The sequence below is a fragment of the Sciurus carolinensis genome, chromosome 10 (assembly GCF_902686445.1).
Source record: "Sciurus carolinensis chromosome 10, mSciCar1.2, whole genome shotgun sequence".
Classification (NCBI taxonomy): Eukaryota; Metazoa; Chordata; class Mammalia; order Rodentia; family Sciuridae; genus Sciurus; species Sciurus carolinensis.
In genome coordinates this window covers 86,750,794-86,778,036 of record NC_062222.1, presented here as the reverse complement: position 1 = coordinate 86,778,036, position 27,243 = coordinate 86,750,794, and the positions used below count along the sequence as shown (strand labels likewise).

General features: G+C 32.9%; 1 protein-coding gene across 2 annotated transcripts; it reads right to left on the bottom strand.

Annotated features, from left to right (window-relative positions):
- Positions 1 to 1,256: 1,256 nt before the first annotated feature.
- Positions 1,257 to 16,990, bottom strand: Gnrhr (gonadotropin releasing hormone receptor). 2 transcript variants are annotated; one of them, XM_047567260.1, is made up of 3 exons: positions 16,475 to 16,990; positions 4,440 to 4,659; positions 1,257 to 1,501 (listed from the first exon to the last, which is right to left on the bottom strand). In XM_047567260.1, exons 1-3 carry the CDS (start codon positions 16,988 to 16,990, stop codon positions 1,257 to 1,259), a joined length of 981 nt encoding a protein of 326 aa, XP_047423216.1. The 2 variants fall into 2 exon arrangements, with proteins under 2 accessions (XP_047423216.1, XP_047423218.1); XM_047567262.1 differs by having other exon boundaries at positions 1,366 to 1,501; positions 4,440 to 4,531.
- Positions 16,991 to 27,243: the final 10,253 nt, after the last annotated feature.

Sequence of the window (27,243 nt, the reverse complement as noted above, 5' to 3'; positions counted from 1 at the left end):
TAAAACTACAAAACTGAAAGAATGAGAGGAGAAAAATAAGTAAGAACTTATTTAGCAGTTTGCTCTCCACAATTTGTCAAGCACTGGAATATTTGGAAATTACTTCCCATTTCCATCCTTTGTGTAGCATTACATAGTTCATATGAATAATTGTTTTTATTTATTTAAAAATGTTAAAAAGTAGTTGAATTTAAGTCCCATATGATATTTTTATCACTAAATGTATATTATACTTCCATTGTTTTCACATACTACCGTTTTTCATGGAATGGGTAGAACTAGGTTTGAATTAAATAAGACATTTTGTATGAACATATTTTGTAAACTGTCTCACTTAAGCTGAATATCAGTAGGTATTAATTTCACATTTACAGAATTTTTCTTTTCCTTTCTTCTTCCAATGCTCTTTGCAGTCTTTGATTTGTATGAACTAAAACTGTACAGTTTTCTCTCCAGAATTCCTTTTAGGTATCAAATATCTTTTTAAATTTTTTTTTATTTTTACAGACTGTGTTTTGATTCATTGTACACAAATGGGGTACATAATTTTGTTTCTGTGGTTGCGCACAATGTAGATTCATACCATTTGTGTAATCATACATGTACATAGGGTAGTAATGTCTGTCTCATTCCACCATTTTCATAGCCCCCTCCCTCTCATTTTGCTTGTGCATTTACTTGATTTTTTGACTTTCTCAGTGATTTATGGATTATGCATTTAGTAAGATCAGGAGATAGACAAAAAATTCCTCACATTATTAAAACATAGGCTATATTATGCATAGAACATAATCTATATATATTTTTTCTTACTTGTATTTAAATAGTTGTAATTGCTACTCAGTCACTTTTGGAGAAAAACTGCAAAAGCATGTGTTGTGGTTTCTCAGTCTTAATTTTTGGAATCTTTTTGCCTTAGGTTTTGGTTATTTTAAATATTATTGTATTTAGTAATATAATATTTCTCCTTATTTTATTATACAAATAATATATAATACAAGGTCAGAAAGGGCAGATAATAATTTAGAAGTTCATGATTAGGAGAAAATTTTCAGTATATTTCCTGAAGCTTTTTTTTTTTTTTTCTTACAATTGAGACTGTGACAGTATGGTTTCTAAAAGAATAAGAATGGTAACTAAAACTTAAGTCCTGCTCTGCTTGTATGTAATATGTTGAAGTTTTGTCCTTGTCATTCCCAAGTGGAGAAATTCATTATCTTGCTTTTCTTTATATTACTTCCTGTGCAGTCTATCAGTTACAGAGAGAAATATCCATATATAAGTGGATCAAAACATGGATTTAAAAAAGCAAAGAGAAAGAAGAAATGATTTACTGGATCTGACACCCTGTTTAACATTTCAGGATCAAACCAATACCAAATTCCTAGGACATAGTAGGGAGTCCAGCAGACAATAAATGAAGTGGCAAATGCAACTGTCATCTTTAGGGTCTTCAGCCGTGCTCTTGGTATATTGTTCTTGGATTGATTCAATTGTAGTTCTATTAGAGAAAAAGAGTAGGTGTTTAAAGACAGTTTCTCACACAACCAAAACAGTCCAAAAGAGAAACTCACTTATTCAACCTAATAAATATTATCAGAGAAACTTTCCAGTATTTTAAATAATGATAGTTTGTTTAAAAAGCATACTTTTATTGTTTTTCACTGTATCACATAATGAATAGAAAAGATTGAAGAGGTGCATGCTCTTTAAGTTTATACTAGACTAATCTGGATTTGAAATTTGGGGTACCCAAACTTTGAAATATAAATTTAAGAAAATAGACAGGTAATCTGAGTTGAATTCTGACTCACTGGGTGTCTCTGCCACTAAGGATAGTAAGAATCATGCATGGATGGAAGTGTGCTACTCCAAATTGTCTACTTCAGCCATATGCTTCTTTCTATGATATCTGAAAAAATTTCACTTTTCACATAATCCTTTAGAGTTCATAGGTTATTCTTGTGAAGAAACTTATTGAAATCAATGAAATTGCTGACTTTAATAGGCTGCCTCTTAGAATTTAACAACTTAGTTTTTAAAGTAATAAAGTTGCACTTTTAAGTGCTCAAAATCTATTTTTGTATTTTGTAATCTAGAACTGTTATTTTAAAATAAGAAATACTTTTCACATACTATATTTTTTGAGGGAAGCAGATAATGCTATTTAGAAATGCTTTTTCATTGATCATTCAAGAGTGAAAATATGGAGGAAAACATTTATATTCATAATATCATCAAGTTAATTTTTGACTTCAAATGTTAAAATAAGTATTTTATTGAATATAAACTGGTCATGAATTTTTGGTCAGACAAAACTAATTAGTTTAGTATATGCCTTGCTGGTGGGCCTTGCTCTTTTCACACATTATTTCATTTAATCATCAATATGTGTAAATATTATGTATATGTAATAAAGCAATCAGGAATGAACACTTTTTAAAAAAAATCTTCATGGCTTAGCACAATGGCTGAATATGATAAAATACAGACAAAACATGCTGTACTTCTCCTTTGGAAGTATCACACTTGATTATTGGTTTACTGTTTGTTCTCTGACTTTTATACTGGACTATGGGCTCCATGAAAACAGGATAGATACTAGGCCACCATGGTATTCCACTCAGTATGGTTTCCAGCAATATCAGAAAGTATATTTTAGTTGAGTAAATGTCTAAAAGTGTTAGTAAATATGTAACTATTACTCCCTACCTTTTTTCTATCTCTGTACTACTCATATTTCTTCAGATTAACCCCTATTTTTGATTCATTTTCTTATTCAGAATATAGCATTATTAAATAATCCTTACATAACTGAACCTCTCTTGGATAAGATTTGAAAAACAAATTGTTTTTGCACTATTCTTTTTTTTTGAAATATTAAATACCATTTTGGGCTGGCAAGTGGAAACCTACACAGCATCACTATAATTGTTTCCTTTTGAGAATATCTACTGAAACTGATGATACCTTAATAATTAAGATGATTTTCCTATTCACTTATACCAGTATATAACTTGTGTACTGTGTCACTGGTAGCATGTCTTTGAGATGTCATGTCAATATAATCATGCTTATTTCATAAATTTATAAATTTTAGTTTGGGGAGTGCACCAGATTACTGAAGCAAAAAAAGAAAAAAATGTAAAGCTACAACTGTGATATTTAGGATGAAATAATTATATATTTAATATTTAACTTGTAAATATGAACACGTGCATATAAGCACATACACAAACGTGCATAATTTATGTTTGTGGATATTAGGGAATTTGAATCAGTTTAACAAGTGTCATGATTTAGAGGTGCGGTATCTCCCAAAAGTTTGTTATACAAAACAAGAAAGTAGGTGAACTTTTTGGATTATGAAAGCCTTAATCTAATCAATGCATTAATTCCCTGATAGAGATTCACTGAGTGGTGACCATAGGCAGGTAGTGTGTACCTGGAGAGATGGTTTGATGGGGGCGTGCCCTTGGGGTTTATATTTTGTCTGTTTGAGGAACTCACTCTCTCTTTTTCTCTGCTTCCTAGTGTAAGGTATTGAGCTGCTTCCCCCACCACACTCTTCCACCATGATGTTCTTTTATTTTTTTTATTGATTTTTATTTATTTATTTATTTTTATTTTTACAGATTGCATTTTGATTCATTGTACAAAATGTAGTACAACTTTTCAGTTCTATGGTTGTACACAATGTAGATTCACACCATTTGTGTAATCCATCTTTTGTTCTTTTTGTTCTTTTTAGATGTACATGACAGTAGGATGTATTTTGACATATTATACCTACATGGAGTACAACTCCCCATTCTTGTTGTTGTACATGATGTGTAGTTATACTAGTTGTGAATTCACATATGGACATAGGAAAGTTATGTCCGACTCATTCTACTGTCTTTCCTATTCCCATCCCCATCACCATGATGTTAGGCCTCATCTCAAGCCCTGAGGAATGGAACCTGTTCTCTATGGACTAAGACCTCTGAAACCATGAGCCCCCAGATAAACTTTTCGTCCTCTAAAATTGTTCTTGTCATGTCTTTTGGTCACAACAATGAAGAAGCTGAATAAAACAACAAATTTAGTGGCTAGCATTTAATAGGTTACTTGCTGTATTCTAGATATCAGGTGTTGGTGTATTATTTCAAGGCCCAGCAGTAACAATTTTCAGATGCTTATTCTGAGTTTTAGTGAAGTAATTATTCTTTCTTTAATTTCTTGATGTACATTTAGAACATCAGAAGATATTAAATTATCTGTAAATTAAGCACATAATAAAAGTATTACCTCATGGGGTGATTGTAAATAATAAATGAGCTAATATATATAAAATTTTTAGAACAGTATCTGGCACATAGTTCAGGGTCACTCTGCTTTAGTTTTGTTATATAAAAATCATTTCAACATAATTAGCTCTAAATCTGAGTAATACATACTGTGGGGATCCTGATGAAGGACCCTCGTCAGGGTGAGGATGATTTTTGCATTGCAGATCAACATGATGAGAAGAGGGATGATGAAGAGGCAGCTGAAAGTGAAGAAGTTATAAAAGGCTTGGTACCACCATTGTGGAAAACTACAGTGTGTTACACATTGAGAGAAAATTTCTGTTTGTCCAGAACCATCTGTTAGGTGAATCATCCTGAAGATATATAACTGTATGAGAAAATAAGAAAAAAAAAAACTTGTTATTTTTTTCAAACACTATTTGGAAACTTTATCTTCATCATTCTGCTATCCTATGTTATCTAAAGCAATTTCTAAGTTCCTTAGTATTTATCTTTTGGCATTTATTGAAAACTTATAATTGAATATTTACTTAAAATATGTTTGAGTAAGTATGAATGAAACGATAGTATTTTGGCTGTATTTGGAAGTTATTCAATGTTTCAGAATAATCACCCAAGAATTTAAACCTTGTTCATTCTTTCATTTTCAAATACAATTATACTGAATAAACTTTTGGCAAGTGATTTTGTTTGTAGTATATCCACATTGCCTAAAACAGTATCTGACCCTTACAATATCCCCCAATACATATTTAAAATTTAGTTTAGAGACTGACAGCTCTATTGAACTGAAATTTTGAAAAGAAATAGTCAAAAGATGCAAAAGCTTTACAAAAAAGTTTGTGAAAATGGCCCTCAGACATTGCTTATTCATTGCATCCTGATTCACCATAAGATTAATGCCAATTAAAGTTACACTGAAATGCCATTTTCACTATTGAGATTGGCAGAAATTTAAAAAGCACAACAATACCATCTACTGGCAAGGCTATGGGGAAACCAGTAACCTTGTACAGTGCTACCTGGAATGCAAATTGGCCCAACCATTATGGAGGGAAATTTAGTAATGACTAGCATAACTACATATGTATTGTGATGGTTAATATTACTTGTCGACTTGACTGAATTGAGAACTGCCTAGGTAAAATACACTTCTGGATGTGTCTGTGAGGTGTTTCCAGAGATGATTGGCATGTAGGTAAGTCAACTGAGGAAGGAAGACCCACCCTGAATGTGTGACACCATCTAATAGGCTGGGGGCCTGGATAGAACAAAAAGTGGAAGAAGGGGAAAACTTGCCCCATGCCTGTGCTTCACTCTTTTTGAGTGAGTGCTTATTCTTGCTGTCATCATATCCTGTGGACATTAGACTCCATGTATATTTTTTTATTAGAGTTTTATAGTTATACATAGTAGTTGGGTTCATCCCGATAAACTCAAACATGCATGGAAATTGATTTCAGTTCATGATTCCTCCTTTTTCTTCCTGTTGTTCCTGCCCTCTCCCATTCTCCTTCTACTCTACTAGATTTCCTTTCACTTGTTTATTAATTTATATTCCATTGGTTCTTCATGTTAACCTTTCATTCCTTCCTCCTTTCCTTTATTTTACTCTAATTTCTGCATAAGAAAAAATATTTGACCTTTGATTTTCTGAGTTTGGTTTATTTTACTTAGCATGATATTCTCCATTTCCATCCATTTACCAGCAAAAGCCATGATTTCATTCTTTTTTATGACTGAGTAGAACTCAATTGTCTATATATACCAACATTTCTTAATCCATTCATCTATTGATGGGCATCTGGGTTGATTTCATAATTTAGCTATTGTCAATTGTGCTGCTATAAACATTGAGGTGGATGTATGCTGCAGTATGCCGAGTTTAGATCTTTTGAGAAAAAAACACAAGAGTAGGACAGTTGGGTCATATGGTGATTCCATCCTTACTTTTTTGAGGAATCTCCATACTAATTTCCAGAGTGGTTGTACTAGTCTGCAGTTCTACCAACAAGGTACAAATATACCTTCCCCTGCTACATTCTTTAGTCCTTGAATGCAGACTTGTACCTGTGCCTCTTCAGGGAGCTTCCAGGTCTGCACTCTAGAACTGGAGCTGCATCATTGGTCCCTCTTATACTAAGGCTTCCAGTTTCTTGGACTGAGAAACTACTGGTTTCCTTGACTGAACTGTGCAACCTGGCTATTTTGGTGCCAATCTGTGCTCATGTAGACCAATCTAATAAATCCCCTAATATATATGTTCTATTGATTCTGCTCCTTTGTAGAACTAATAACAGTATTTCCTTTATTCCAGCAATCTCACACCAGGCAATTACTCTGAACATACACTCATACCTTATTATGTGAAAAAACATCTGTGCAAGATTATTAGTTGCATAATTTGTCATTAAAAATGTTGAAAATGATCTACATGACAGTTTTAAAAATAATGGCTGAATAAATTATGGTAGATTGCACTATGAAATGCTATACAACTGTAAAAGAGTAAGGAAAATATGTGTACACACACACATACACAATGCCAACAAGACCAAGTCACAGCATCTGCCTCCTTAGATAATGAATTGAGAAGAACTTAGCGTCATTTCTTTAGTATTACTGCTTTAAGTGAATCTAACTATGAGAAAATTAGACAAAACCAAACTGAAGGGCATTCTACTTGCTTGTACTCTTCAAAAAATTCAATATTATGGAAAACAAAGAAAGACTGAGGAATGGTTCCAACTAAAAGAAGATTAAGGACATGTGCAACTGAATCCACTATATAATCATTTAGTTTGTTAAAAGTATAAAAATTAAATTAAGTACAACTGTTGAGATCTAAACAGGGTATATAGACTGAATAATAGTATTGTATCAATGCTACTTTCCTTGTTTAGATACTCATGCTGGGGTTATGTGTGAGAGGTCTTAAATACACATTGAAGTATAGAGGGGTAAAGAGATACAATATCTAAAACTTAAACAATTGAAAAAATGTATATATGAGAAAAGAAAGTAAATAAGCAAATGTAGGAAAAATGCTAATATTTGGGAATTTATCTATCTATCTATATGAAAGATATCCAAGAAATCTTTTGTGATCCTTGAACTCTTTCTCTGAGAAATTATATTTTCAAAAACTTTCTTTTTTCTAAAACTTATAAAAGCTCAAATTGAATAAGCTTATTTTTAATTTATTTTTATTAGAGCATTGTAGTTAAACTCTTAATGAAACATTGCAAGTAGTTTTCAAGAATAAATTCTAGTGGACATTTATTTTTTTTTCTCCATTCATCAAGCACATATGTTTTATAGTCATTTCCAGGCTCTCCACTGAGAAACTTCATTTTGCTGCAAAACATTATTATAATAAAAGGATAGGAGATCCCAAGTGTTTTTAAACTGATAGCAAATAAATTTGAACAAAATATTTTTATTTTAATCAAATTAGGGATAGCATTCTTTTTAAAGAAGTTTTTGTTGAATTAAGATAATTTAAATTATTTAACAGGTTCAGGAGTTCTATCCTTTTTGGGATTTGGGGGGCTATAGTAGTGGAAGTGGAATATGATGCTTTAAAAGGTACCACAAATTTTTTTTCTTTTTAGAGTAGGAAAATAATCCTGTTTCTTAAGTTTATTACTAGTTGATTTTCAGTTTCATCATTTTTTCCAATTTCAAGGGGAAAATAATTTTAAACTAATCCACTAGAGGGCGACTAATAGTCATATTATCCATCTCCAAGTCCAGAAACCCCAAAATGTTCATTCAGCTAATTTTATCTTATGACACAGACCAACTTTTTCCCATATTATGAAATGAGGCTTTCAGTTTTTCCTACTTTTTTCTAATTTGAACTTATTTGAAGTTTAGTATTGAATTATACCAAACAGATGTGTGAGTTGAAGTCTTGGTAAGGTTTAGTTCACATAGAATCTGAGAATTTTTTTTTTTTTTTTTTAACTTTACTACTTTTCTCCACACCTTTGGAATCAGATGACCTGATTTTGTTTTTCTGTTCACACTGTACCACATTCTTACTTTAATAATTCATATATTTAAACCTTAATAATGAAACTTTCAATAACCTTGATTTTCAAAGGTTGTACTATGATAAGAGTTATTGGTTATAATTTTTATTTAATAAATGCTTATTTGTTAAGCAACTCCTTGGTAAAAATAAATATACCAGGTGCTCTCTGCTGTAAAAGACAAGCCAGATATATCTTTCTATTGGGGAATTTAATATTTGATAATGGATATTATGGAATGTATGTGACACTTGTGATACAAGATAGACTGATAGTTTTAAAAGAAAAATACAGTAAAAGTATATGGAAATTCAGTCTTACTTGCCTATCAATTAATTTGCCTTTGTTTTGCTTTGTGCTCCAAGGCCATGCTCATTTGAGTGATTGATATAGGGATACACTTTACTTTGTGTGATTCCTTTGTCCTTGGATTATATTTCTTTAATTTCTGTATGTTTTTTCCTCTGTTATCCGCAGCTGTAGTTCTTATCAATGCTTGCTTTATTTTGACATAAACAGGAACGTTCTGTTTTTCTTCTTCATAGGCAATTGTGGATGCTTATTTCTTCTTAGAATATTGTCTTTAACCCTCACTTACTCCACACTAATTACAGAATTATCTAATTTTTCCAAAGGTAATTATCTTCAGTGGAATGCTTTAGTTTCCTCATTTATAAAGTAGAGGTAATAATAGTATCTACCTCTAAGGGATGTCATGACAATTAAATGAATTATTACATGCAAAGCAACTGGAATAGTGCCTGTGCACAGTTAGCACTATATTAATCTTAATCATTATGACAAAAATTCAAGGCACACAACTTTATGTGTATCCATATGTATTTATGTATCTATAAATACATACCATATTTTTTTCCTGATGTCTTTTATCCTTCTAGTCTCACCTTAAACATTTCCTTTCTTTTCCTTAGCCTCCTACATGAAAAAAGGAAATAGCTAAGTACATAATAGAGTAGAGTGCAGTAGTTCTGGTTATGGAGTTGCAAGAATTAAGGCAAAATATGCCAAATTGGTATATTGATTTTTCAAGCTGGAAAATCCTTGAGGAACTCTAACTTTAGAGAGAGCCTTTTGACTTGATTTTCCCTACATGCAGTAAGCCGTAAAGATTCTTTTGGGAGGGACATCCTTCAAATACCAAGATTGGAAAATAGCCTTGATCATCAGAGACTGTAACAGGAGCTGCAGTAACCTGAGTAACAAACTCCTTTAGTAATGCTTCTCCTTTAGTAATGCTTGCACATTCTCCCCTTCATGTCCTTAGTAACATCCCTAGAATTTAGTACTCTAGTCCACATATCCATTTGTGCTATTGTTTCTGCATTAATTTGTTTTTATCTGCCTGAAAAGTACAAAAGCATCATGCTTTGTTCATTTCTTCAGATTTCACTCTTTTGTAAAGATCTCCATGTACATATAAATTTAACAAAATCTTTACACTTTTCTCTTGCTAACCATCTTTTATTAATTGGGTTCCACATAAAAACTAAGGTGGTTAGAGGGGATAATTCTGTTTCCTACTGACAATTCTACTTATTAGATAGTAACCATGGGTATCTTACACAGATTTAGTTTCTTCATGTGTAAAATAAGGATACTAATTGAGCCTAATTTATAGGGTTGTTGGAACATTCATGAAATATTGCATGTAAAGGTATTTAGCTCAATTACTGGCACGTATTTATGTCTTCAAGTATGATTTAGCATTCTCAATCTTATTTTATTTGCTGCTAGCACGCTGCTACTATGTTCTAGCACAGTACTTGCATATTGCACATATGAGGTAAATATTAATTGAATTTAAACTGCTCTTCAAATTCAGAAGTGCATTTACACCAGTGAATTCTCTTATGTGTCAAGGCAAGCCTCCACACATCTTCAGACCACACTTCTTTACAACAAAGACTAAGGAGTGGCTCATATTTCTTGCCTGCAGGCTTGAGTTAACTATAATTCAAAAACTGTCAATATGTAATACTCCATATTAACACAGATAAGCTAGGGATATGAACTCTTTCTCTAAATAATCTGCTACTCTGGAATTCTTGTGGTCTTGGATGACTCTCATTAAAAAGCATGTGATTTTTAATTAGATATAGACACACCTAATTTAGGAAATGTTTTTTACTCAACTTATAGTTACCAGCCTAACCACAGATAGTTTAAAGTTAGAGCTACTCCCAGGGTGTATGTTTGTTGCTTTTTCTTTTCTTCCCCTCTTTTCTCCTCCCCCCTCATTTCCTCCCTTTCTCCTTTCCTCTCTCATTTCTTTTCTTCCTTCCCAGTCTACTTTTGGATATGAAGCTTCCAAGACTTGAGTTATGCTCTGATATACAAAACTTTCAGAGTGAACAGTATAGTTTTGTGACCAGGGAGTAGTTTGGTCAAATTTACTGATCAGTCAGAAGGCAAGGTATAATTTAAAAAAAAATTGAAGAGATTCGTCTTTTTATAAGCATTTATATTTGTTGTTTCTTAGCAAATTAACCATTTTACTATTTATATTTCTGCATTTTTTTTCCCTGACCTCAAAAACAATTACGAAGGAAAGAAAAAAGGAAGGGGAGAAGAAAATGAAAAGGAAAAGAAGAAAAAGAACATTAATTGAGTGTTTAAAATTAAAGTGTAAAGTCTCACTATGGATTATTTTATATGTCACATAATTTGTTCTTTAGAGTTACTCTTTTAAACTTAGTTATTTGTTCAGAGTCCCATAGCTGATAAGAGAGAGTACTGAGATTTGAATGCCATTGTTCAAATCCAGTACCCATGCCATTTCTACAATCCACTGGTTTTCAAACTTTATTGCTGGACTATCAGAAATCTTTAAAGGAAATATGACTTGGGGCTAGTGATCAGCCAAGAAGAGGAGTGATCCTCTCTTATGACTGTTTGAAACAGAAAGGGTTCACTTACAATTATTTAGTTTATTGGGGCTCCACACAGGATTTTTAAAAAGAATTCTATTACTAGCAAGCCAAGATTTTATGCCCCCTCTGCTGAAGCTTCTGAGAACACATTCCCAAACTCTCACAGAGCTTAGCTTCTGAGGCTAATAATTAGGAAAGTAGAAAACCAAGGTGGCCAATTTAAAATAGATCATTGTGAGCTCTAGCAAAATGTCATAAATTCCCAGATTCCCTGGCTTGAGTTGGGACAACTAGTGTCTTGTTTTGTTGTTGTTGTTGTTTTAACTGTGGTTTGACTTACTTAAGTAATAAACAACCAATATATGCATCAAAGAATGAAGATTAAAGTCACACTTTAAATGTAAATTGGTCACAACAGGATATGACTTTGTCAATGGGTTTATGCATAGAGTGTGGTGACGCATGACACATCCTATGTGTCACAGTCAACAAATATAGAGCTCTCGAGCTGTTTTTTTTTTTTTCGCTCCCCTTCCTTTTCTTCCTGAACATCTGCTATATATTTTTCTCTGCATCTGTGATTTGTCTAACCCATCACCAGAATACAAGTTTTCAAAAATCTATAAATCTCTCCAACTCTGTTTCTTTTATTTTTCTGCCTTTCTCTCTCTTTCTCTCTCTCTCTCTTCTTTGTAGTACTGGTATTGAACCCAGGTTATCACACATGATAGGTAAGAAATGAACTATATTCCTAACCATTTCTTTATTATATTTTGATACAGGGTCTGTTAAGTTGCCCAGAATGGACACAGACTTATGGTCTTCCTGCCACAGCTAACCTGGTCATCATTAGCATTAGAGATGTGTATCACCCTTCTGACAAAGGAGTAATTTCTAATCTGTTTGGTTTAATTTCAAATGTCCAGCATGTGAAGCAATGCAGGCACACAGTAAGTGCTCAATAAAGAACTGTTTATTGAGCCCAGAATGTTGCTGGGTTCAGTTTTAGTGTGTTCTTATGTTGAGATGCAACCACCCCACTGTAATCTGACTCAGGGGAGGTGAGGTAAAAGAATGGCAAGTTTGAGGCCAGCCAGGGCAAATAAGGGAAACCTGCCTCAAATTAAAAAAAAAAAAAAATACATACCAAGTAAACATATACAAAAAAGGGAATGTCACTAAGTGGTAGAGCACCCCTGGATTCAATCTCTACTACCAAAAAAAAAAAACAAAAAACAAAAAACAAAAAAACAAAAAACAAAAACAAACAAAAAACAAAGAAAGAAAGAAGAGAGAGAGTGGAAAAAGAAAAAAGGGTACAGTTTAGTGGAAGAAACTTTCTGTAGCATGTGAGTATGAAGTCCTAAATTCAGTCACCAGTATTGCAAAAATTGATTAATTCGATATAGAACAACTTACATAGCAACTGAAAAGACTCACATAATCTCCCCAAAACATACTTCAATATGAATTTTAAATGACATTTGTTTCCCATATAGAAAAGAATTTATGTATTTTAATAGGAGGGCAAGAAATTAAAAGCAAAATATTCTAATAAACCATTTTCAATCCAGCTAGGTTTGATGGTGCATGCCTGTAATCCCAGTGACTCAGGAGACTGAGACAAGAAAATTTCAAATTCTAGGTCAGCCTCAATAACTTAGTGAGACTGTCTCAAAATAAAAATTTAAAAAGGGCTGGAGATGGACATAACTCAGTGATAGAGCTCTTGACTAACAGGTTTAAGGCCCTGGGTATACCCAGCTCTGAAGAAAGAAAAAGAAAAAGAAAGAAAATGCTTACTCATGAGTTTTTTTTTTTTTAGCAAAGTGCTTTATAAACTTAAAAGCGTTTTTGGAAGTAAGGATTAGTCATTTGTTATACAAAATAAAATACTACCATTATTTTCTGTGGTTGATAGTCACATTTCTCTAGTAGAACAATGTATTTGAGGTCAGACCATTATGTGCAATTCTTAAACAATTCAAAGTTAAGTTCTTATTTTCTTTTTGTTGTGCCAACATGGATAAGTACGGTATTTGACATTATCTTTCTATTATTGCTATAATATATTTAGAGGAAAGTAGTTGAAGTAATATATCAGTATTTTAGGTGGGGCTTCTGGGAGACTTCTTTCAAGGAGAAAGAGACTATGGATATGTTATTCAGTAATTATCACAAACTGTCTTATTTCTGCTTCCGTTTGCATTTTCATCTACACAAGTATTGCAGATTATCAACTATTTTCCTGATAGCTGTATCTATACAATGATCTTACATTGCCATTAATCATGTCCTAAAGCCATTTCCCCCCGCCCTTTTTATTGGCTAAAGCCTTTTCCCACCATCTGCCTTCTGACTGTCTTCAAACAGACAGGCAGAAAAATACTTCTCCATCTCCTATTTCAGTGGTTTCACTATTCAAACTTTTGGCTAAAAATATTAGAGCTTTATTTTCCTCTGCTGTATTATTAAATAGAGCTAATTTGTTGCTAAGCTTTTTGTTGTTGTTATTTGAAATGTCTTTCTTACTATCAATTCCATTCCTGCCCTTCAATTTAATCACTTACTTGCTAAATGATTTGAAAAGATTCTTTGTCTTACTCTATTCTATTTGGCCTTACATGTATTTTGTTAAAATGCATTTGTTTAAAAGAAATAGCTTTGATTTGAGGTGAAGGTTATGCTGACTTGATCACTACAAAATGTGATTTATGGAAACATCATATTGTACCATATAAATATGTACAATTATTTTTTGAAAATTAAAAATAAAATTTGAAATGCCATTTTACTCCTAATATAGAATGCACAAAGTTTCTCATATTAATTTCAGATTTTTTATTGTTATCAATGCCTTTTGTAATATAAATCTATTGTAATCATTAATTCATTTACCCATTTTTAATGTTCGATCTTTAAAAACATTTCGTTCAATTTTTTAAAATTTATATATAAAACAAAATTTATATATATTAGTATCTGAGCATTTTTAATTTATAGTTTTGCTAGGTGTCTTAGTAGGAAAAATAAATATTAGGGTGCATACAACAAAGACTGCACCATATATTAATGCACCATATACCATTAATGTATACCTTAATGGTAAACATAGGCAGACAAACATATAATCACAATGCTTTATAACATCATGAAGTCAAATGAAAGGGGCAACCACCAAATCTAATTTTTCATTATTCCTAATTTTCAATCTTTCACTTCAGCAAAACAAGTTTCCTATGAAAATTGATCATACCTTTTAGCCTTCATTGAAAAGATACATTTGCTACTTCATTTATTTTTTCTTGCCCAAATACCATTCAGTGTTAAAAACTTACCTTATTCTACCTTTACCCTAAAACCTTTCTTCATAATTTCAACCCAAACTAACCTCTTTTCTTCTTTTAATAGTTTAAATTTTAGTATCTAGTTATATTAGTTTTTTTTTTTTAATGTAAGTTTTGTCTTCCCAGATGAATTAATTTTCTTTGAGGGCTTTTTTGCTTGTTGTACCAGTCTCAGTCTCCCATTAGCAACCTAACTTGTGCTTATCTTCAAGTAAACCAACAAATAAGTAGTAATCATACTTTAAAAAAAAAATGAAAATTTCAAGCATATAAGCCTTAGACAAATAACCTAATTTCAAGTGACTTGTTTGTGAAGCCTAATCTTATATATTTAGTCGTTATGAGAACAATTGTAATATACTTTTCTCCAAGGAAATAAAGCTTTTCAGAGATAAAGATTTTCAGTTTTTCTCGTTTTTCCTATGGATGAAACACATATTTATTCAATTATCTAATATAAAAAAAATTGAGAAATCTGTGGGAAAATTTCTTGCAATATTCAGTGAATTACTGGCAATTGTTGTTGTTGTTTGGTATTGGGGATTAAATCCAGTGGTGCTCTACCTCTGAGATATATCCCCATCTCTTTTAAGTAAGACCTGGGTCTTACAAAATTGGTTAGGGCCTCACTAAGTTGCTGAGACTGGCCTCAAACTTTTGAACCTCCTGCCTCAACCTCAAAGAGTTTTCAGGATTACAGGCATGCACCTCCACACCTGGCCTTATTGTTATTTAAATTACTTGGCCAGTTTAGAATGTCTAGATAGATTTACTTTTTTTTTTTTTTTTTGGTGGTGGTTCTGGGGATTGAACCCAGGGTTTTATGCATGTGAAGCAAGCATTCTACCACCCCAATTCCAGGATTTAAAAATTTAAAGGCAATTTTTTGGAGGGTCTTAGGGAACTCTGACTTTACTTCTTAACACATTCTTGTACCCTGGGTTTACCATATAGTGCATTTGTAAGCATAGAGCCAATTTATTAATTTGTTATGAAAAGATCTTTGTTATTTGAAAGAATTTGTTATTTTCTTCAGAAATCTGATTGTTGAAAAGGTAGATTCTGCAGGCCAATCTACCAGGCTGCCTTTATTGAAGGCAATCTGAAGAGACATACGCCTTCCAGAGGTATGTGGGAAAGGGCCTGCTGTCTTAGCAACAGTCATAAAGCTTTATCAACAACCTATCCCCAACACAACAGCACAACAGTATTCAATTTTTCCAAAGTCTAAGATTTTCAACTTTCTCTCTTTGTTCGATTTCACCTAACTGTGAACTATAAAACAACATGCTTATCAAGATAATTTTCCCTTAGTTGTAGCAACAGGAATCTTAGTTTCTACTCAAAAAATCCTAAGTCAAAAAAGTTTTAAAATATTTTCTATTTATTCAAATTTCATAGTTCCTAAAACTTCTCTCAATTAATCATTAAATGTACATCAACTAGGGGAAAAGGAAAAATGGAAGAAACCACATCCAGTGGTACATGCTTGTAATCCCAGCTACTCAGGACGTTAAGGCATAACGATTGTGAATCTGAAGTCAGCCTACTGGGCAACAAAAAGGATAGGGATGAGGTCAATTTCAGCATAGTTACTTTTTAAGGAACTTTTACTATGTACCAGATATTATACTATATATTTTAATTACTAGATATTTATTCATTTAATTATTATAAAGGTACATGAAGTAGGCATTACCTCATTTTATAAATAAAAGGCAGAAACCTAGAGATGTTAAGAAATTTGCTTGATACTGAACAGTTAGGTTTAAACTCCACTCTGACATCCAGACCCTCAGTTCCTAAAGGTAAAGCAATATGTGCTGCCTTTGATAAGACCTTTACTCAGGTTTAGATAGGAAATCAGTGATCACCATATTAATACAAGTTCATGAATAATGGATTACCTGTGGTCCAGCAAAAATACTACTGAGAATCCAGGCCACGCTGGTCATGGAGCGTTCAAGCTTGCTGTTGTTTTGCACAGTTAGGGGTCTGGTGATAGCCAGGGAACGGTCCAGGCTGATCACCACCATCATGAAAGCTGGGGCATACATAGAGAAAAGCTTCAGATAGCTGAGGACTTTGCAGAGGAACTCTCCCGCATACCACTGGACTGTAATATTCCACATGCCATCCAGTGGCATGACAATCAGAGTCTCCAACAAGTTGGCTAACGTCAAATGTTTTAAAAGCATCTTCATTCTGGAGAGTTTTTTTCCTTTTTCTTTCTTCTGAGTCCACTTCTGAAGTTTCAGTAAGAAAGAAGCATTAAAGGTGGTGGAGAGTAGAAAAAGGCAGAAAGTCACTGTCACTCGGATCTTTCCAGATAAGGTCAGGGTGGGGAGGTTACCCTGCATCAGCGGGATGCTGTCGTTGATGGCTGAGCAGTGATTCTGTTCAGAAGAGGCACTGTTTGCCATATTTCCCCAATGATAAAACTTCCAGACTTGTATTTCTGGTACTTGTGATGTTTTATTTTAATCGAAACTTAAGTCCCATTTTATTTCTGCCTTTTTTAGATGGGAACACCACAGGTTTAGATTTATGTCAACTTTTGTCCCTGAGATACTTTAGACTTAGTGTGAAAGATCAAGGTGAACTTGTTTTGTAGGTTTCTAATCCAACAGAATACTAAAACAGAGGATTTCAAACACATTGTGAGGGCCAAGTGTAACTGTACCCCCTCAGCAGATGGTCTGGCTTTCATATATTTTCCTAAGTGAAGAAGGACACTTGAAGCCTACTTTTGAATTTAAAAGTTCCTCATAATATTTTTAGAATAAATTTAATGAAGAGATTTTCTAAAAGCTGTTAACTTTTTTGTTCTGTCCAATATACAAGTGAAAAATGAAAATGAAGGAAAATACTAAAAATACTTGATCCAATTAAAATCTGTTGTCCTAAGAATTGAAGACATTTCTGAAAGATGTTTCCTCATTTTGTTTTTCAAATACACATTGCTAAGTTTCAACCACTAGACATATATGTTGATTTAAAACTGACCCATGCAAAACAAGAAATCACTACCTTCGTAGAATCAATGTGAACTAATACAAATTAGACTGTGTTCAAACTTATCAGTCAGTCTAAATGGTAAGATTATCTATGCTTAAGTTAGAGTAAAAAGATTAGTCATTTAAAAATTATTGCCTTGATTTTATAATTGTCTAAATATTATACTTAAATTATTATTATGGTACAAGGTTGCATAAGGAGAACAATATATTGAAGAGAAGATTTGCATAAATACTCTAGTACATACATGTATATATACATGTTCCTTCATATGTAAATATATATATTTTTATGTTCCTTTACATCTTAGCTGATCATTTCACATTAAGACTATTTAAAATCTTTCTCTGTGTTACTATTTTAACTTTCATGACGAGTGCTTGATGATGTCATTTAGGAACATTGATATTACTTATATTGGAATAATTCAGTGTCTTGATCTGAATATACCATCAATTCTATGGCAGCCAAAGCAGGGACAAAGATAAAGGTGACTTTTTTTACTTAGATTTTCCATTTTTCTTGGTTTATTTATTAATTTATCTTGTCTTATATTCACTTATTTAGTGAAGAGTTACTAAATATCTACTACACATACTTAGTTTTGCTGATGATAAAAAGCGAACACATTATTCAGGCCCTTTAGGAGCTTGTTTGGTACTAACATAGGTTAGATGGGTATATGGGACATGTCTGATGTGCCTCCTCATATTCCCTTTACTCCCACGGCTTCCTGCATCTTCAGTAGCTTAGACCATTGCTTACCTGGTATCCCTTTGGTTGTCACTATATGCCCAGACTGCTGGCTTCTCTCACTACTTTCAGACTTGGATAAAATATTCTAGTAAGAGCATGGAGTTTGAGTTTCCAAATGGCTTTCTGAAGCATCTAGATATATTTTGTCACAAGAGTACTTTGGTTTTGAAATTTATTGTTTTGGAATAACTAGTGGGAGGAATAAATAAGTCAAAAGTCACGAGAAGTATACCTTTTAGAAAAATGTAACACATCTGTTTTATCTGTTTTAAGCACAAATATGCACAAACACCAGTTGATTATCATTATGTTTCAGTTATATCAAGTCATCACAAACACCAAATTATTGAATATTGAACCATTGCTCCTAGGGAAAATATAGGGTTGGATTCCTGTGACCCCAAACACCACTTGCATTACATATGGTCATTTGCCAAAGTCTTATACAATAAGCCAGTTTCATCAACAATGAAAATCTACTATTTCTCATAACTCTTTCCCTGTATAACACTTAGCAGATATTTAAAAAATCCTTCCACAGTTACAGAACCTGCCTCACTTGCAACATTTTCTATACCATACTGAGTAAAGTGTATTAGAAATATAAACTGTTCATAACATTAAAAAATAGCATTTTGTCCCAAATTCATAATAGCTTAAAAGAAATATTACTTTGTGAACCCTCAGGTATTGAGATTTTAGGGAAGAGTGAAATCATATTTATATTAGATATCAAAGAGAGATTTTTTTCTTTAAACCATTATCTTTATTAACCATAAGAACAATAACAATGACATATACACCAGTGAAGACCATGGAGCTGATTCCTAGAAAACAATGATTATGAAACACAGGTCCTATCCTTAGAAGTTGATCCATAAACACTACCATTTCTCAGGATAGCGTTCATTGGTGGGAGGTCCTTTCCATAACCCGAATTCCAGAGGAGTTTCAGGAGGGCAACACGATTGAGAAAGCAAGCTTAGGAGTAAGGTATCTGGAAGGAGGAGAGTAGATTAAATCTGTTAGCCTTCTGTTTTACACTATAGTTATATATAAAAGTGGGATTCATTGTGGTGTATTTGTAAATGGACATAGCATAATTTGATGGTCTTTCTTCCCCATTACTTTTGCATGTCCTCCCCTCCTCCTTCCTGCCCAATCCCCTTCCTCTGCTCTGTTGGCTTCCTATTTTCATGAGATCGCTTTTTTAATTCCTTTTTTTTTAGAGAGACTTTTTATACCAAAGGTTTGTGACCATAAAATTTGTACCTATTAAATTAGCTATAATGGGTTCCTTATAACAAAACAGTCCTGATTTGTTTTTCTTAAGAACTCATGAGCTTTGTATATACATATCAGTCAATCTGATCAGGGCCATATGCTTGAAGCAAAACAAAACAAGATAAACACTGGATAGATTTACAAGCTAGAAAAGCTATCATATGTATGCTAGCAACCCAAAGAACAAAGGAAATATGTTCATGGTAAAATCTAATTTTATTGAAGTATGTTTTGCCCTTTGTCATCTCCATTTAGGCAAAGAAAAAATGAGTTTCACTATTAGCTCCTTCCCTTTCCTTTTTTTTTTTTTTTTTTCCTTTTTAAACCTTTAATTCTCTCTCTCTTTTCTCTCAAAACACAACTTATCAAGAATGCTTATGTCTATAACCACTGCCAAATGGATAAAAGAGAAATATTTTTCTCCACATTTTTTTATTGATATGTGGTCATTGTACATAATGGTGAAATTTGTTGTTACATATTAATAGATGCACACAATTTAACAATATAATTTGACCAATATCCTTCCCCAGCACTTCTCCACTCTTTCTTTGTCTATCCCTTGGTCCCTTCTCTTTCCTCTATTCTACTGATCTCCCTTTGATTTTTATGAGATTACCCCCCAACACCACCACCTTTCTTTTCCTTTTTCCTCTATAGCTTCCAAATACGAGAGAAAACGTTACCCTAGACCTTATGAGACTGGCTTATTTTGCTTAAATAATGGTCTCAAATTCTATCCATTCTCCAGCAAATGACATAATTACATTTTTCTTTATGGGTGAATAAAACTCCATTGTGAAAAAAACCTCCATTGTGTTTATGTACTACATATATATCACATTTTCTTTATGCATTCATATAGGGGACACACCCTATAATGGTGACTGCACCCTCATGGCGACCCCCTCCTCATATGTGGCACTGCCTGACTCACTAACAGTTTTCTCAGACCTCCTTGCACTGCTGCCCTCCCCTGAAACCTGGGAGGTATGTTCTTACCCAGCAACCAGTTATGTGTAACTCCCTGGTTGGCCTGCTTATCTCCACCTCCTACTGTCAGGGATTGGTTAGTAGTAGTTCTGCGAACGTGATCAACTCGTGCTTGCCGTATAGTCCTATGGAACTCTCCCCTGCATGAATCCCCCGTACCTTGTTAATTTTTAAGCTAATTAGCTCCCACCTAGCCCCCATCCTACATAAAACCTGTGTAACCTCCTCAATAAACAAGTTCCTGCTTCAACACGTGGGCTGACAGACCTCCCGGCTCTGGTGTGGTTCCTTAGCCGCCAACACTCATCATCCTGCTCAGCCCCGTATTCTCCTTTGGGCGGGCCCTAAGGAGATACATAGGACCTTGTTGCTCAATCATTTGTTGATGGATACCTAGGCTGGTTCCATAGTTTGACTATTGTGAATTGTACTGCTATAAACGTAGGAGTGCATGTATCAATATAGTATATTGGCATCAATTCTTTAGGATGAATACCAAGGAGTAGTATAACTGGGTCATATGGTGGATCCTAGTTTTTGAGGAAGCTCCACACTGATTTCCATAGTGGTTGTATTAATTTACAATTCTACCAACAGTGTAAAAGTGTTCCTTTTTGTCCACATTCTCTCCAGTATTTATTATTGTTTGTGTTTTTGATGACTGCCATTCTGACTGGTGTGAGATGAAATCTCAGGATAGTTTTGATTTGCATTTCTTTAATTGTAATGATGTTGGGCATTTTTTCATGTATTTGTTGACCATTTGTATTTCTTCTTTTGAGAAGTGCCTCCAATTAATTTGCCCACTTATTGATTGGATTATATATATGTGTGTGTGTGTGTGTGTGTGTGTGTGTGTGCGTGCTTCTTTATATATTCTAGATATAAATTCTGTCAGAAAAGTAGCTAGCAAAGATTGTCTCCCACTCTGTAGGTTCTGTCTTCACATTCTTAATTGTTTCCTTTGCTGTGGAGAAGCTTTTTAATTTGATGGCACTCCATTTATTAACTCTTGGCATTACTTCCTAAGCTTAGGGGTCCTACTGAGAAAGTCCTTGCCTGTGCCTATATGCTAGAGTGTTAACCCTATGTTTTCTTCAGTAGTTGCATGACTTCTGGTCTAATTCCCAGATCTTTGATCCATTTTGAGTTGATTGTTGTGCAGGATGAGAGATAAGAGTCTAGTCTTATTTTACATATGGATAATGAGTTTTCCCAGCACCATTTTTTAAAGAGGCTGTCTTTTCTCCAATGTGTGTTTTTGGCACCTTTTTCTAGGATAAGATAATTGTGTGGGTTTGTCTCTGTGCCTTCTGTTCTGTGTCTGTTTTTTATACCAGTACCATGTAGTTTTTGTTCAACAGCTGTGTAGTATAATTTGAAGTCAGGTATTATCATACCTCCAGCATTGCTTTTTTTCTTTTTCTTTTTGATACCAGGGATTGAATCCAGGGGCATTGAACCACTGAGTCACATCTCCAATCCCTTTTCATATTTTATTTTGAGATAGGATCTCTCTAAATTGCTTAGGGCCTCGCTAAATTGCTAAGGCTGGCTTTGAACTTGTGATCCTCCTGCCTCAGTCTCCTGAGCTGCTGGAACTATAGGTGTGTGCCAACATATCCCACTCCAGAATTGCTTTTTTTTGGTTCAGAATTGTTTTGGCTATTCCGGTTCTTTTATTCTTCCAAATGAATCATAGGACTGCTTTTTCTAGTTCTGACTGTTTTTTCTAGTTCTAGCTGGTATTTTGATGGATATTACATTGGAGCTGTATATCCCTTTTGGTAGTATGTCCATATTAACAATATTAATTCTGCCTATCCATGAGTATGGGAGATCTTTCCATCTTCTTGTGTCTTCTTCAGTTTCTTCAATGTTCTATAGTTTTCATTATAGAGTTTTTTCACCTCCTTGGTTAGATTTATCCCTACATGTTTTATTTTATTTTTTGAGGCTATTGTGAATGGGATTATTTTCCCAATTTCTTTCTCAGCAGATTCATTATTGGTGCATAGGAAAGCTACTGATTTTTGTATGTTGATTTTGTAAACTGCTACTTTGCCAAATTTGTTTATTAGCTCTAGAAGTCTTCTTCGGAACTCTTTGGATCTTCTAATAGAGGATCATATCATCTGCAAATGGTGATAATTTAATTCTTCCTTTCCTATTTGTATCCCTTTCATTTCCTTCTCTTGCCTAATTGCACTGGCTAGAATTTCTAGCACTATTTTAAGTAGGAGTGGTGAAAGTCGACGTCCTCATTTTGTTTCAGATTTTAAAGGAAAGACTTTCAGTCTTCCCCTATTTCCTATGAGGTTGACTTTGAGTTTTTCATGTATAACCTCTTTGATGTTGAGATAGGTTCCTTCTATTGTAGTTTCTTCAGTACTTGTATCATGAATGGGTGCTAAATTTTGTCAAAGGCTTTCTCTGCGTCTATTGAGATGATCAAATGATTTTATTCATAATTCTATGTATGTGATGAATTACATTTATTGATTTGCATATGTTAAAACGTCCTTGTATCTCTGTAATAAAACCAAATTGGTCATGATGTACAATCTTCTTAATACGTTGTTGAACTCAATTTGCTAATATTTTGGTGAGTCATATGTGTCTGAATATGTGTCCATTTCTTCTAGGTTTTCCAGTAGATTGGAGTATAAGTTTTCAAAATAGTCCCTAATGATAAATTAGATTTCTGGGATGGCTGTGGTGATTTCTCCTTTTTTTCCTCTAATTTTATTAGTGTAGGTCTTCTCTCTTTATCTTTGGTTATTTTGGCTAAGGGCTTATCAATCTTGTTTATCTGTTCAAAGAATCAACTCCGTTTCTTTGTTCCTTTGTATTGTTTCTTTATTCTAAACTACTTGACTTTGGTTCTGATCTTCATTACTTCCTTCCCTCTGGTTTTGGATTTGGTTTATTTAATTTTTTTTTTTTATCAAAGGACCTTGAGATGCATCATTAGTTTCTTTATTTAGGATCTTTCTGATTTTCTTATGTGGGAACTCATAGCTATAAACTTTCCTCTTAGAACCACCTTCATAGTGTACCAAAGGGTCTCGTATGTTGTTTTACTATTCTCATTTGAGTCTAAGAATTTTAAAATTTCTCCCCTAATTTCTCCTATCACCCATTCATCATTCAAAAGGGTATTGTTCAGTCTTCATACATTTATAGTTTCTGTAGGTTTTCTTTTTTTGTTTTTATTTTTATAGAATGCATCTTGATTCATTATACACAAATGGGGTATAACTTTTCATTTCTATGGTCGTACACAAAGTAGGGTTACACTGTTTGTGTAATCATACATGTACAAAGGAGAATTATATTTGTCTCATTCCACTATCTTTCCTTCCCCTGCCCCCACCCCATTTCCCTCTACACAGTCCAACACTCCTCCATTCTTCCCTTACCCCCAACCCCCATTATGTATCAGCATTCACTTATCAGAAAAAACATTCAGTCCTTGGTTTTTTGGGATTGGCTTATCTCACTTAGCATGATATTCTCCAACTCCATCCATTTACCTGCAAATGCCATAATTTTATTCTTATTTATGGCTGAAGTAATATTCCATTGTGTATATACAATAGTTTCTTTATCCATTCATCAATTGAAGGGCATCTAGGTTGGCTCAAGAATCTAGTTATTATGAATTGAGCTACTATAAACATTGATGTGACTGTGTTATTGCAGTATGCTGATTTTAAGTCCTTTGAGTATAAACCAAGGAGTGGGATAACTGGGTCAAATGGTGGGTCTATTTCAAGTTTTCTGAGGAATCTCCATACTGCTTTCCAGAGTGGCTGCACCAATTTGCAACTCCACCAGCAAAGTATGAGTGTGCCTTTTACCCCACCTATTATTGCTTGAATTCTTGATAATAGCCATTCTTAGTGGTCCACAGGTTTTCTTGGTGTTGATTTGTAATTTCATTCCATCATGAACTGATAAGATGCAAGGAATTACATCAAATTTTTTTCATATTTGCTAAGAGTTTCCTTTTGGCCTAGAGAAGTATTTTTATTCCAGTTTGATTGATAGTATTTGAAGAAGGAAGATGAAGATAGTATTTGAAGAAGAGTTATGAAAAGCATATATAATATAAATTATCAATATATGAAATGAACAAAAGAACAAAAGCATAATGGTCATGGTTATTTCTCAGAAATGACTTATTTACTAAATACTGAAAGTAATAATATTTTACTTTTGTTTTAATTTAAATTAAGAATATATAACAGACCTAAGCTACCAAGACTATCATATTTATTAAAAAATTTTATTTGGTGAAACATTTATTGACCATTCATGTTAGGCATTATACTTGTCAATAACAAAGAAATGCTAAAAGTTCATTTCTTTATCTTGTATTTCCAAACATATTTCATGATTATTTCATGGTGAAATTTTATTTACATAAACTTCCTGTGGGTTACTATTTAGAAAATACAGTATGATTTTAAATTTATTCTTTTACTGATAAACTGTTGACACCCTTAGCTTTTCTATTTCATAAATTAATTAAACTCTGAAATACATCTCAATTCCATCATTTTCAAGACTGAAAGTGTGAAAGTTAGGACTCCAATAACTGTATTATTTAAGAATTTATGATGGAAGTATATAATACTATAAATGTGGTTTAAAAATGGAATTTAGAAAAATATACACAATTATAAATATCATTCATTTTTATTCAAACTAAGTTTTGGTAAGGTTGAGCTCACATGAAATTGATATCCTATCAATTTATGTACAACATGCTATCATTTTATTCTTCTTTCTTCTTATTCTACTCTTCAAAGTATTTCTATAAAGTCTCTGATGTTTCTAAAAGAGGTTCATTTACTCACACAATTCCTTGATGCTACTTTCAATAAGAATTTATTTAAAAATATTCAATACTTCCTGCTTTAAACTTTTCATATGTTCCACAGTATAGCATGTTGAGGTTTAAAATTTTTGTTAGGAGAATTAAATGAATTTTCATGATTTAATTTTATTCAGTGTCATAGTAAGATATAGCAACATGGCCTGAGTATGTCACAGTGCCACTGAAGCTAGCTTAGAAATGATTAGTATAAGTTATTCAAATATTTCAAATGTAGTATTTTTTTCTGGAAAAATAATAAAAGAAATATTTTTATGATTTATTTTATTGCCTATGCTACTCCTAGAAAGAGCATGGGAAATTTCTCTGTTTATGTAGGGATGTACTTTTTCTATAATTCATACTTTGTACAGTGATACAGTGATAATAATATATCACAAATCTATTCAGAATATTCCACAAGGATAAGAATATACCATCTTAAGTAATTATTTTAATATTCACCCCCATTACTTTGTGATGATAGAAATCAAACCTAGAGCCTCATCCATTTGAAGCACTCGCTGTACCACTGAGCTGTATCCCCAGCCCAAAAGTTTCTCATTTTCTAATTTGCATTCCTTTCATGAGAAGAAGTATTATGAAATAAGATCATTCCCATTCTTCAAGTATTTAATACCTATTTTGTTGACCAAACACCAGTATAGAAATTATATGCCAGGAAGTATTCTATGTGCTTTATTGAATCTTCATAACTTGCTTCTGAGGGAGGAACTATTATTACCCTGATTTTACAAATGGGGAAATTGAGGCATAGAGTTGTTAGGTGACTTGTTCAGAATCATACTGCTATTTGGTGGCAGAAAACCCAAGATTACTGCCTCTAGAGATCAGTGCTCTTAACTTTCTCTTTGCCACTTCATGCAAAGACCCACTCATGCACTTGAGTTTTTTTCTCTCCATAATAAAGAAATAAATATTCATTTCAGAGTTAATGACAATGACATTCTTTTATGACAAAATTTTTATAAACCAGATTTTTTAATGAATTGAACTTTAGAAAAATGCATAATATATTTTTTAAATCTTTAGGACATGAGATTAAAACAGAGTTGAAACACAAAGATATGGTTATTATTTAAGAAGATCTTTGAAAACTATTTTTAGTTAAGTAAATTATAACTATACTGCTTTTATCTGGAATTTTTTCATTAATTTTTGCCAAGATATTTGAAAATCATTTGTTATTATTTTTCAAAGGTAGGATGATGACAGGAAATTGAAATATAAACAGTTCTCAGCTTATTTATTTTGGTCTATGATGCAGATATTACATAACTAAGGCGTTTGTTATAAAGAGTCATTTCATAGATTGGGATATATTTTTGTGATATAGTATCATTTATTGTATAGAATATTTCCTTATTAGATCATCAGTGAATCCTTAGGGATAAAGAAAAATCTTTTAAAGCAAGAGTCTTTGAATTGTAAAATTCAATTAACTGGGATTCTAAGGTTTTGTTTAGTTAATTGAAAATCTTTTTGCTTTGTCTTCCCATGAAAAGGGGAAAAGAGAAGTGAGAACATAAGTTTTGTCAAACACGAGACTATATCCTAAAATCAATACAGTTACATTTAAATAATTAAAATACCTGCCTCTAACTTTATGGTATCATACAAGGAAACTTCATGTTTGGAATGATGAACTTCAGGCAATATATTCTGAAAGAGTAAAGATCCGATCAGGTTTACTGTAATGGATTTATTGAATTAGAAAAATAT

Excerpts from the sequence above, each read along its gene's own strand:
- Gnrhr (XM_047567260.1), bottom strand. The coding sequence starts at position 16,990 with ATGGCAAACAGTGCCTCTTCTGAACAGAATCACTGCTCAGCCATCAAC. Across the intron at positions 4,660-16,474 it reads GTATTTTTGCTGGACCACAG|TTATATATCTTCAGGATGAT; the intron begins GTAATCCATTAT and ends TTTCTCATACAG. Across the intron at positions 1,502-4,439 it reads CCTTCATCAGGATCCCCACA|AACTACAATTGAATCAATCC; the intron begins GTATGTATTACT and ends TTTCTCTAATAG.